General features: G+C 40.0%; 1 protein-coding gene and 1 long non-coding RNA gene across 2 annotated transcripts in view; one reads left to right on the forward strand and one right to left on the reverse strand.

Moving 5' to 3' along the window:
* Positions 1 to 13,827, forward strand: part of cep120 (centrosomal protein 120) — a 54,683-nt gene that overhangs the window by 3,592 nt on the left and 37,264 nt on the right. Inside the window, exons 3-4 of the mRNA XM_061729737.1 lie at positions 8,623 to 8,737; positions 10,907 to 11,048. Of these exons, the coding sequence (XP_061585721.1) occupies positions 8,623 to 8,737; positions 10,907 to 11,048 (257 nt within the window). The remainder of the gene's footprint in view (positions 1 to 8,622; positions 8,738 to 10,906; positions 11,049 to 13,827) is intronic.
* Positions 2,519 to 3,062, reverse strand: LOC133450870 (uncharacterized). The gene is made up of 3 exons (XR_009783126.1): positions 2,805 to 3,062; positions 2,645 to 2,695; positions 2,519 to 2,563 (listed from the first exon to the last, which is right to left on the reverse strand). It is a non-coding gene; the product is annotated as an uncharacterized LOC133450870 (long non-coding RNA).

Genomic DNA, 13,827 nt, shown 5'->3' on the forward strand with positions numbered 1-13,827 from the left:
GGTCAGGGGTCACGCTGCACCGACACAGGTTAGCCGGGGTCAGGGGTCACACAGGGGTCAGGGGTCACGCTGCACCGACACAGGTTAGCCGGGGTCAGGGGTCACACAGGGGTCAGGGGTCACGCTGCACCGACACAGGTTAGCCGGGGTCAGGGGTCACGCAGGGGTCACGCAGGGGTCACGTGACGCTGCGGCCCAAAGTAAAGAAAAAAAAAGTCTAGCGGTGCGTCTGAAATGCCAGACTAAACAGTATGTAATAAAAAGTAAAGTTAAGTTGGGCACACTTTTGTGTGAATATCAGTAGTTTCAGACGTACTACTCAGAGACACACGGCATTTCCTGCCGTTGGGAGGGGGAGTTGTTACCATGGTAACAGCAGCAGTAGCAGCTCCGCTCTTTCCCGTTTGTCCTGGTCCAAACAAGATGACATTATATATAATATTATATAATAATATCATTATACTTAATATTACATTACATGTAATATTACATGTAATTACATTATTATATGTATCACTTAGCAACCAAACACCGCTGCATTGCATTGTGGGAAGTTTCTGCTCGGCTAGTATCCATCAATCCACACTAATACATTTCTCCAGAATGAGTATGGATAGTACATACTACTGAGTATGGATAGTACATACTAGTGAGTATGGATAGTACATACTAGAGTATGGATAGTACATACTAGTGAGTACGTTCTAATGTTTCTACGCACTAAAAAATCTCACATATTGTTTTTGCTGCTCGTTAGGAGGAAGGAGGGGATTTCAGACGCAGCTTGTGTCTTTTTGGTCTTAAATTTAGTGAGAAAATTGTATTAAAGTCTGAAATTTACATCTGTCAAACCTGTAGACGCCGGTTTACAGTCAGTGTTGGTTTAACCCTGACCTTTGACCCCCAGGCTGCAGAGAACCCCCATCAAGCTCCAGTGCTGGTTTAACCCTGACCTTTGACCCCCAGGCTGCAGAGAACCCCCTGTCGCTACCTTATTTGAGTCCCTACCCGATTTGAGTCACACATGCGCAGTCGCGTCCAACGTCGTCGGCCATCTTGGAAAGCCAAATACGGCAACACCACTTGGACAAACTACAGAATAAGTTAAGTAACACAGTGCTTTACACCACTGAGTTAGGGATATTATTATTTACATGATTGCTTTTCCTATTTGGTCTGAATTTTAATGAAATAAGTAAAAGTTCCCTTTGATATTACATATACACTACGGGATATTATTATTTACATGATTGCTTTTCCTATTTGGTCTGAATTTTAATGAAATAAGTAAAAATTCCCTTTGATATTATACACTACGGGATATTATTATTTACATGATTGCTTTTCCTATTTGGTCTGAATTTTAATGAAATAAGTAAAAGTTCCCTTTGATATTACTAATGATGAATGAGAAGAAACACCATTTTCATTAGTTTATTACCCCAAAAATGTAGACAATAAAAATTGTCTCTCACAATATCCCTAACTTATTGTGAGTAGTATGTACATATAGTGTGTGTGTTTAGATATGATCATATAGAGAGAGATGCATATGTTCATATTTTTTCAGTTGGGAATGGTATAAACTAACACATTAACATTACAATCATGTTACATTCATAGAGCTGGATTTGGATTTCCTATAAAAGTATTGGTAATGAAAAAAGGCCAGGATTTATCTGATGTGCACTCTTATATTTTTATACAGACAAGGGTATCACCCTTTCTAGCTCTGTCCCAGCCCCTCCGCCCCCCCAAACTGTTTCCTGTACTCCAGCCATTTCACTGGATGGACTTCCTCAGCTGTTTTGATGCAGACATATTAAAACTGTGGTATGCATGCCTCTGTTTGCTGTGACATGACACACTATTACTTTGTGTACTTTTATTTTGTAACTTTGAAAGACCATAGAATTCCATCTTGAACATGAACCAAACATTTTTACCAAAGAATGTGATTGTTATGTAAATGTATACAGTTTAGCTGTGCTTTATGAAATTGATAACAATGGAGGAAACAGACAGCTCAGAAAAACACATTTATTGGCCGAGGAACATGCAGCAGATCTTAAGATCCTCCTTGTCTGCCATGTTTTGGAAGAGGTCCATATCTTCATACAAATCAAACACAAACAGCAGGGGATCCATTGAGTCAGTGTCATCAGTCAGTGCAATCCGGGCTGTGGTTGGCCAGAGGATTTTGGAACCCTGAAGACAGGGTCAAGTTCCCCCCTCAACAGACTGGATGCCTCGCTGGTCCAGTAAGCAAACCTCTGGCCATGCCTTTGGAAAAATTGCATAACATCCTTTAGACTATAGCACCCCACAAAGTAAAGATGTGATTTTTTTTCTTTGATGCGATGCATACCCCTCTATCCCAAATCTCTCCATGAGCTCTACACACCACCATTTTCTCATTAGTGGCATGTCAGTCTAAAAAAAAAAAAGAAGAAAAAGTCAATCTACAAATAAACAGCTTTATAATGCAATTTTGACAATAGGACAGAAATAACAGTACCTCTGTGAATACCATTGGGGCGGAAGTGCTCAGGCAGAGGGCATACTGTGTAATACAAATTAACATGTTACATTTATACTTACAATGAATATTTAATTCCTTTTTTAGGTAGACAACATGGCTTACCATCAGCATGAAAATACCACAGGTATTCCCAGTGGTTTGTGTTGGGAAATTCTGTTGAAATTGAATTGTAAAATGCTTGTATTACAACTATGTTTTGTTGAGGATATAACAATCAGTTGTAATGTCATGACACATACATGGCTCAGGGATACAGACTTACTTCAAGGTCTCCTCCTGTCCTCTCTGTCCATGGTCTCGCATCAATGCGGCTGGCGATTTGCCTGGCAATTCAAGAAAGAGAAAAAAAGAAACCCCAAGAGTATTAACATTACATATCTGATTTAATGATCACTCCTTTAGCCTGCCAACAAGGCTAATTATGGAACTATAGTAGCCATAGAACAAGGCTACTTTGGAATCTGTGGTATCAGAACAAGACCACTTGTGGAACACGTAGTCTGAGAACAACGGCCATAGAACAAAGCCAACATTAATTAATGTATAAATCGGAACCTAAAGACAGTTTTGTAGGCCTCATCTCCAAACCCATCAGGACGCAGAGAATCAAGGTACAGGATCTCCCTCTTTGCTACCAATAATGCCTGCAATGGATCATTTAAAGGCAACAATGTCAATACAATCCACTAACACCTACACTAACGTTTTGATAAAAATGAGTCGTGACTTTTTTTTTTTTTTTTTTTTTTTTTTAAATAACACTCAACACAGAGGAGATAGTGGTCTGCTGCAGATTGCTGCCTACTCCAAGCAGGGAATAGGATGAGATCCTTACTCTCCAAGTTGTCCTGGTAGTATTAGAAAAATAGTGGTTTAGTAAGACAAAATGGCAGATACACATTTTGTACATTTACAATGGGCAGACAACTCACCGGCAAAGACAGGAATGGGTCTGTGTTTTTCCATGTGGGAACAACATAGAGATCCACAATGTGAACAGCTTCTCCCTGATGGTTTGAATATTTAAACAAAATGAAACCAACATTATCACAAGTTAGTCAAATGCAGTGCAGTGAATCCCATTACAAGAAAAAAGGTTCAAACATACATGTCTCATTGCTGCCTCTCCAACCACCTTCAGACAAGCATTCCCAATCTGTAAATCAAAGCAGATTATAAAAGCCAATATTGCAGATTAAGCAATATTAGCTTTACATTAAGTTTTTTAGTTTTGTTTGATTATTTAATTTCCCCTGTTATTTTGATATCAGCACTTTTTTGAGCCATTGCTACAAAATTCCATCTGTCAGAATGACAAATAAAGATCTATCTACATAGAGAAACAGTATACAAAATACACTCACGTTAGCCTCCAAACATTGGCTCCAACCAAGACCCCAGAAGTCCTCTCTTGTGAGGCAGGTTTTGCCGTCTTTGACAATTAACTCGCCAGCTGGATGAGTTCTGTCCAGGATATATTCAAGCTACAAAGAAAAAAAAAAAACAGTCCTTGTGATGACTTCATACACAGAAGACATGGAATTTCTATCTTACAATGCTTACGAGCTGATGCTGAAGAGGGCCCAAGTGCTTCTCCCACTTTGGACCCGAAGCAGCATATGGATGCTCTTGCTGTGGACCAGAAAGAGCGTATGGATGCTCGTTCTGCACACAACTCCTCCTCTCAGTTGGTGCATCTGAAAACAAATATAGAGCATTGCAGACATTATGAATGTCGAAAATAGTCGTTCTTTTGTATTCTGAATAATATGACTTTGAGGACATTTACCAATTCAATGATGAATATAATGACTACACTAGCAGTATACTGAACGAACACTTACGTTTCTGTCTGTAGTATGGCCTCAGGCGATTGATGTTCACCTTCTGCAAGGAGGACCCACTGTTCTTTTTTATGGTGGCCACACCTTTCTCAGATATACCAAGGACTTTGTAGGGGCCTTGATGTATATTTTTCAGGCCATGCCCCAACCGCTGCCTTTTTGGCTCAGCAGACAGGAGAATCTCATCACCTGTGGTGATATTGGCTGTTTTACAGCCCTTCCTCTTGCGTGCAGCAAAACCTTTTTTTTGTTTCTCCTGGGCCTTTTCTATGTTGCCCAGAACCTATCCACCAAAGCACCAAATAAAGTAAGTAACATGAAACACATAAATACAATAACTTCAATACATGACCTTTGTGCCTCACTACCTTTTCATTTAAGTCTGCTATTTTCCTAATCCTAACTTCCAGGTCATCCTCTGGGTCTCCAACCTCAAATTGGTCTCCCATGGGACAAGCGTTGAGAACCTCAGGAAGGAGTTGGTGGCGGTTGAAAAAAAGGAAGAACGGGGTGTACTTCGTGGAGCTCTACTCATAAAAGTTCACAGTAGAAAACAATGTGACATTCCTCAAGATGCAAAGTTAATAGCATTAGTGATTGTGTAGTAAGAAACACACCTGCTTGGCGGTATTTATACCATACACCACAGCTTGCAGGTGAATGTCCCAGTCGTTGTGGTAATCGTTAACATAGCGCCGGAGAGCACGTTTTATGTTCTGATTTGTACGTTCATCCTGTACATTGACGATGTGAATTGCAGATTTATATACCTCTTACACACATATTATGCAATGTCTACGTAACATCCATTCATTCATTGAAAAACATGTATCCATGTTTACCTGCCCATTGGTTTGGGGGTGGTAGGCATTTGCTACGGCATGTTTGATGTTCAGCAGTGTGAAGATCTCACTGTTGAGCTGTAAAAATACACACACACACACACACACACACACAAAGTCTGACATCGCCTGAAACAACAATGATCAACAGTTTATATGATACTGTATTTATCATACCTCATTCACAAACTCCCTTCCCTGGTCAGTTATAACTTTGCTGACCATGCCAAATGTGTAGAATTTTGCAGTCACTGCAGCTGAAACCTCCACAGCTGACTTGGATTTTAGAGGTTCAGCAACAACAAACTTGCTGAATAAATCTGTCATGGTCAGAATGTATTTGTTCTGGCGTGCTGTCTCCTGTAATGGGCCGATTAGATCCATCCCAAGCACACTCCAGTTTTCTTTCACCTGTAAATATAAATGTGTATAGTTGATCACAGTGTCACAAGTCAATTAATTATAACAGTAACTATAGTTTAACAGAGAACAGACACATGTTGAAGAGAACATTGTATACTTTAAGTGGTCACTGGTGTTCAACACTACCTTGATGGAATGTAGCACTGGTGCCACTGTTTTCATTTGATCATTCAACTGGCATTGGTGACAGCAACTGACCTGAAACAGAGGTCAATGTACATGAATAGATATCTCATGTCAGTTAGTTTTTTCTTGAAATAAAAATATAGTTGGAAGTTCTATGGTCCACATTGCAAACCTTGCCTTACCCAATCAGTAACGTCCTCTGTGATGGTAGGCCAGTAGTATCCAGCCACCACACGGTTTCTGCCTCTGACACCATTGTGGTTTCCTGTGCCTGGCTGGTTGTGGCACTCCTTCAGAGCAGCACCTTTTCCTCCTCAGACATGACCACCAGCCGCATGTAGTGCTTATTTGGGCCAATGTAAAACAGTCGGCTATCTGTGTAGAATACATTTTCTTTGATTAATACAAACTCTAACATAATATACTGAACAAACATCTCCGTCTCTCTGTCTGTCTCTCTCGGTGTCTGTCTACTTATTTATACCATTTGGAGCCCTCAAACCCTCTCACACTTGATAAAATGTCTCATTTTAGTAAACAAATCTCATTACACTTAAAACAAGACTCATCACTGGAAAAAACAACAATTTTCACCTGTTTCAAGTAGATTTTCACTTGAAATAAGTAGAAAAATCTGCTAGTGGAACAAGATTTTTTTTTGCTTGTAATAAGAAGATAAATCTTGTTCCACTGGCAGATTTTTCTACTTATTTCAAGTGAAAATGTACTTGAAACTGGTGAAAATTGTCAAATAACAAGTTATTTTTCTGGTGATGACTCTAAATGTTGAAATAGCAGTTAAACCACATTCATTGATGAAATGACATAAGGGATGGAAAGGAGGGATGGCAGTTTTACAGGGGGGATGATTTGGACCGTTTTTATTTCAGGGGGGATGATTTGGACCGTTTTTATTTCAGGGGGGATACCATCCCCCCTCAACTCCAGTACTGTGTGTAACCCTTTAAAAAAATGTATAAATGTAAAAAAAAAAAAAGGGTCCGGTGGGCGGCCCCGCGGCTTTGATGATCAGCTGGCTTCGTGGCAGCCGGGTACACCGTAGAACTTCCCCGGGCCTGTCATACAGGATTGGGTTTTTTGTCATCTGAGGCTCTGTCCCGGTCAGTCCATACATTTTTGGTGTTGATGGTGACGAACAGAAAATCACCTTTTCAGGGTCTGCTCTGTTTGTGCGAGAGGAAACCAGTTTGTTTGTTTCGCTTTCCTTGGAGAGCGCAGCGCGGTGCGATGTTTGTTTTTGTTTTCTGGTTGTTTCCTATGACAATTCGATATAGTTGTGCATGTTTTTAACATTGTATAATTAAATTAAGGTCAGTTTCATTCATGAGTTTTTTATACGCGCTGTGGAAACTAGTTTTATGAATTGTTTGTATCCTTTTTCTATATAGTTTTCACGGTGTCGTAAGGACTCTGTCGGCATGATTCTGGATGCGACTTCAATAAACAAACCTTACGCATCAGTCGAGACTCTCTACCTTTCTTCAAATCCAAGGTCTGCTACAAAGGGTATTGATGCAAAAAATATTTATATTATTTTTAGCAAGCATAGCTAAGCATGATAGCCAAATTACCTTTCAAGATGTAATTACTCACAGAACGAGTAATCTTCCATTTTTCAGCCTTTCCCAAACTGGGATGGAACTTTCCTGATTCCATGTAGGCATGGAGCTGATGGAAAAAACTAAAGTCGATCATTTTAATGAATGATCGGGTAATGACAACCCTCTCTACGACAACACTCTCAACACTCTCTACGACAACACTCTCAACACTCTCTACGACAACACTCTCAACACTCTCTACGACAACACTCTCAACACTCTCTACGACAACACTCTCAACACTCTCAACACTCTCTACGACAACACTCTCAACACTCTCTACGACAACACTCTCAACACTCTCTACGACAACACTCTCAACACTCTCTACGACAACACTCTCAACACTCTCAACACTCTCTACGACAACACTCTCAACACTCTCTACGACAACACTCTCAACACTCTCTACGACAACACTCTCAACACTCTCAACACTCTCTACGACAACACTCTCAACACTCTCTACGACAACACTCTCAACACTCTCTACGACAACACTCTCAACACTCTCTACGACAACACTCTCAACACTCTCAACACTCTCTACGACAACACTCTCAACACTCTCTACGACAACACTCTCAACACTCTCTACGACAACACTCTCAACACTCTCAACACTCTCTACGACAACACTCTCAACACTCTCAACACTCTCTACGACAACACTCTCAACACTCTCAACACTCTCTACGACAACACTCTCAACACTCTCAACACTCTCTACGACAACACTCTCAACACTCTCTATGACAACGATCTCTATTTCTACACTGACTGAACACTCTCTATGACAACACTCCACTGACAGCGAAAAGTGGCGCATGCGCGGTAGCGTGGACAGCGAAAAGTGGCGCATGCGCACTTGACAGTTTGTCCAAGTGGTACAAGTTACTCACAAAATAAAATAATCACAGGGGTTTACATTTCAACAAAAGTGTTTAAGCGTAGCAAGATTGTAACTTAGACTGATTTTCTTTTGATAGTACCTTTATAGATGTTATATAATTTTTTATTTCGTTTTTATAACATACTATGGAGGGTTTTATTTTTATGTATATCGTTTGTCCAAGTGGTGTTGCCGTATTTGGCTTTCCAAGATGGCCGACGATGTTGGACGCGACTGCGCATGTGTGACTCAAATAGGGTAGGGACTCAAATAAGGTAGCGACACCCCCATCAAGCTCCAGTGCTGTTTAACCCTGACCTTTGACCCCCAGGCTGCAGAGAACCCCCATCAAGCTCCAGTGCTGGTCCCTGGACCCCGCCAGCAGGAGGAGGGAGAGCGTCGGCTACATCGTCCTGGACCTGAGATCCGTGCAGGAGAAACGGCAGGTGAGGGGGAGAAAACAGCTGAAATGTTGAGGAAACAGTCAAAATGTTGAGGAAACAGTCAAAATGGGGAGAAAAAAGTCAAAATGTGGAGAAAAAAGTCGAAATGTGGAGAAAGAAGTCAAAATGTGGAGAGAAAAGTCAAAATGTGGAGAGAAAAAGTCAAAATGTGGAGAAAAAAGTCAAAATGTGGAGAGAAAAAAGTCAAAATGTGGAGAGAAAAAAGTCAAAATGTGGAGAGAAAAAGTCAAAATGTGGAGAGAAAAAGTCAAAATGTGGAGAGAAAAAGTCAAAATGTGGAGAGAAAAAGTCAAAATGTGGAGAGAAAAAGTCAAAATGTGGAGAGAAAAAGTCAAAATGTGGAGAGGAAAAGTCAAAATGTGGAGAGAAAAAAGTCAAAATGTGGAGAAAAAAGTTGAAATGTTGAGAAAAAAGTCAAAATGTGGAGAAAAAAGTTGAAATGTTGAGAAAAAAGTTGAAATGTTGAGAAAAAAGTCAAAATGTGGAGAAAAAAGTTGAAATGTTGAGAAAACAGTTGAAATGTTGAGAAAAAAGTCAAAATGTGGAGGAAAAAGTCAAAATGTGGAGAGAAAAAGTCAAAATGTTGAGAAAAAAGTCAAAATGTGGAGAGAAAAAAGTCAAAATGTGGAGAGAAAAAAGTCAAAATGTGGAGAGAAAAAGTCAAAATGTGGAGAGAAAAAGTCAAAATGTGGAGAGAAAAAGTTGAAATGTTGAGAAAACAGTTGAAATGTTGAGAAAAAAGTCAAAATGTGGAGGAAAAAGTCAAAATGTGGAGAGAAAAAGTCAAAATGTTGAGAAAAAAGTCAAAATGTGGAGAGAAAAAAGTCAAAATGTGGAGAGAAAAAAGTCAAAATGTGGAGAGAAAAAGTCAAAATGTGGAGAGAAAAAGTCAAAATGTGGAGAGAAAAAGTCAAAATGTGGAGAGAAAAAGTCAAAATGTGGAGAGAAAAAGTCAAAATGTGGAGAGAAAAAGTTGAAATGTTGAGAAAACAGTTGAAATGTTGAGAAAAAAGTCAAAATGTGGAGAAAAAAGTTGAAATGTTGAGAAAACAGTTGAAATGTTGAGGAAAAAGGTCAAAATGTGGAGAGAAAAAGTCAAAATGTGGAGAAAAAAGTCAAAATGTCGAGAAAAAAATCTAAATGTGGAGAGAAAAGTAAAAAAAAGTGAAAAAGTGAAAATGTTGAGAAAAAAGTGGGTCCAGGTTTGGTCATAACATGTGTTTGTGATTAATAACGGTTTTTAATTATTTTGCGTTGGATCAATGTAGCAAATAAAACCGTTGGGACCGTCAGTTACTGTTTCACATGAGCAGTTCAGGTAAAAACGGCAGTCAAATCAGCAAAAATGTCATTTTGCTGGATGAAATATATTAATTCCTGATGAAACAAGTGTGTTAGTGACAGCTCTGCTCCTGTAGCATGTGAATGAGTGAACGTTTGTGAGTACATGAAAGTACAATCTGCATTGAGGTTCTTGCTTTGGGAATCCCGGTCTGTGATTGGACGCTGCCTCGGCTCATTTGCATAAAGTTGAGATTTTTCAACTTCAAATTGACGCTGTGGACCAGGGATCAGCAACCCGCGGCTCCAGAGCCGCATGCGTGATGCGAGCCTGCGATGCTTTCAGTGAATCCAGGTCTGGTTCTGGTTCCAGGACCTGGTCCAGTTCTACCGCTCTAACAGTTCTGGTTCTGGTTGTGGTTCCTGGTCCGGTTCTACCGCTCTAACAGTTCTGGTTCTGGTTCCTGGTCCAGTTCTCCAGCTCTAACAGTTCTGGTTCTGGTTCTGGTTCCTGGTCCGGTTCTACCGCTCTAACAGTTCTGGTTCTGGTTCCTGGTCCAGTTCTCCAGCTCTAACAGTTCTGGTTCTGGTTCCTGGTCCGGTTCTCCAGCTCTAACAGTTCTGGTTGTGGTTCTGTTCCCCCAGGAGCCCCGCTGGTTCCCCCTGCTCTAACAGTTCTGGTTCTAGTTCCTGGTCCAGTTCTACCGCTCTAACAGTTCTGGTTGTGGTTCCTGGTCCGGTTCTCCAGCTCTAACAGTTCTGGTTCTGGTTCCTGGTCCAGTTCTCCAGCTCTAACAGTTCTGGTTCTGGTTCCAGGAGCCCCGCTGGTTCCAGGTCTAACAGTTCTGGTTCTGGTTCTGTTTCCCCCAGGAGCCCCGCTGGTTCCCCCTGCTCAGCAGCCCGTACCCCCAGCAGAAACCCGCCCTGCTGCTGGGAACGGCCCTGGAGAAGGACCAGGTCTGCAGGAACTCCCCGGAGAAGTTCAGGGCCCGGAGGGCCCCGCCCCGCCAAGGTAGGAGCCCCTGGTACCGGGTCAGGATCCTCCTGGTACCGGGTCAGAACCAGGATCCTCCTGGTGCCTAAAGCATTACATTTATTTATTTTCTGCATTTATATCAATGGTTAATACCATGTTTGACTTTTTAATATATCATATATATTTATTTTATATATATATATATATATATATATATATATATATATGTATGTATGTATGTATGTATATATATATGTGTGTGTGTGTGTGTGTGTGTGTGTGTGTGTGTGTGTGTGTGTGTGTGTGTGTGTGTGTGTGTGTGTGTGTGTGTGTGTGTGTGTGTGTGTGTGTGTGTGTGTGTGTGTGTGTGTGTGTGTGTGTGTGTGTGTGTGTGTGTGTGTGTGTGTGTGTGTGTGTGTATGTATGTATGTATGTATGTATGTATGTATGTATGTATATGTATATATATATATATATATATATATATATACATATATATATATATATATATATATATACTGTATTTTCTGGACTATAAGCCGCTACTTTTTTCATAGGTTTTCAACCAGCAGCTTATACAAAGGTGCAGCTATTCTGTGGATTTTTCTTCCACCACTCGGGGCGCTCTAACCGGAATTAGAATTAAAACTAAGACAAAATAAATGCAAAGAAGAATACGCTACTTCTTCTTTAGCAGATAGAAGTAGAAGCAGATTTCAAACAGATAAATAGATAAATAAATACTGGTTATTTTCTCTTGGTTCTGTCCCGTTTTAATCGGCAAAGTTGCTGCCGTGTTAAAAGACACTGTTAGGAAAGATCTATTTAGGTACAAACATGTACATCATTTACAGTTCAGAATCCTTCTGTACATGTAGTAAATATCTAATCTAACAACAGAAATATCTGCAGCTAAATATCTTTTTTTTTAAATAAAGTGGATGCGGCTTATATACAGGTGCGGCTTATAGTCCAGAAAATACGGTATATATATGTGTGTGTGTATGTATGTATGTATATATATATATATATATATATATATATATATATATATATACATATATATATATATATATATATATTAGGGGTGTAACGGTACACAAAGAGGTCACGGTTCAGTTCATTTTCGGTACAGTAAGAAAACAAAATGCAAAATATAAACGTGCTAGTTGTTTATTACGCACACACAAAATAACATTGGCCCAGACTAGGGCTGAACGATTTTTGAAAATAATCTAATTGCGATTTTTTTCCTCAATATTGCGATTGCGATTTAATATGCGATTATTTTTTTCAAGGTCCTGTTCTCATGTATTTTTCAACTACACAAGCAATAAATCAGTCTGTTTTACAATAAACATTGCCAGATTTATTTAAAGCACAGATTACAACAATAAAGAAAACAAATCTGTGTCTTTACCTCTTTAACACGTCTACACATGGGTCGTTCTCTCTGAACCCAATCACACGACACCAAACCGGGTTAAACTTTAGGCAAAACGAGGCGTAGTTTAATAGAAAAACACAGAAAAACTCCCACAGGGAACAAAAAACCTTCCTCACAGGCAGTACTAGAGTTGTAAAAAACAATCAGGGGGGATGGTGGATTTTATCATATGGGGACAGATAATTTGTGCTGATTACAAATAATATAATATATTACAAATAATAGCACTGACCAAAACAGCTGCAGAAATACTGCAGGAATGACATAGCAGCAGTTAAATGCAGCCTTCTGTAAGCTTTAAATATCCACTGGGCTTACATCAAATACATCAAAACACAACAATAAAAAACACTTTTCTGAACTTATCAATATGACTCTGTCCTTCACAGGATAAGTAACATGGATCACTGCAAAAACTCACAATCTTAACAAGAATATTTGTCTTATTTCTAGTTAAAATGTCTCATTTTAGTAAAAAAAATCTCATTACACTTAAAACAAGACTCATCACTGGAAAAAACAACAATTTTCACCTGTTTCAAGTAGATTTTTCACTTGAAATAAGTAGAAAAATCTGCCAGGGGAACAAGATTTTTTTGCTTGTAATAAGAAGATAAATCTTGTTCCACTGGCAGATTTTTCTACTTATTTCAAGTGAAAATTTACTTGAAACAGGTGAAAATTGTCAAATAAGTTATTTTTCTGGTAATGACTCTAAATGTTGAAATAGCAGTAAAACCACATTCATTGATGAAATGACATAAGGGATGGAAAGGAGGGATGACAGTTTTACAGGGGGGATGATTTGGACTGTTTTTATTTCAGGAGGGGATGATTTTGACCGTTTTTTATTTCATCCCCCCTCACCTCGAGTAGGCTACTGCTCACAGGGAACTCAGAACGTCTTCATAAATAACTCAAAAATCACAGAGAGAAAAAAAAACCACCAGCAAACTAACAAACAAACCAATAAAGCTCACAGAGTTAACAAAACGAACCAGCAACTCGCAGCCGCTCTGTAACTTCTCCGGAGAGCTGACGGGCTGCAGGTGGTTTAAGGCTGATTTATGGTTCAGCGTTACACCAACGCAGAACCTACGCCGTAAGGTACGCGGTACGCGCATCGTACGGTGCGCGTCTCCGCGTAACCTACGGCGTAAGCTCTGCGTCGATTTAACGCGGAACCATAAATCCGGCTTCACAGCGCGACTGCCCGCCCGGCTCGTGCTCGGCGCTGCGCACAGCTCCTCGCCACGCCGACTCCGCCCTCATATATTTAATACATTTATAAAGCCCTGCCTGGCCGAGCCCTAACACTGAGGCCACGGTAGATACAGTAGGTTACAGGCGGACACGCGGCACTGTTGA

This window comes from Cololabis saira, chromosome 9 (genome assembly GCF_033807715.1).
Source record: "Cololabis saira isolate AMF1-May2022 chromosome 9, fColSai1.1, whole genome shotgun sequence".
Classification (NCBI taxonomy): Eukaryota; Metazoa; Chordata; class Actinopteri; order Beloniformes; family Belonidae; genus Cololabis; species Cololabis saira.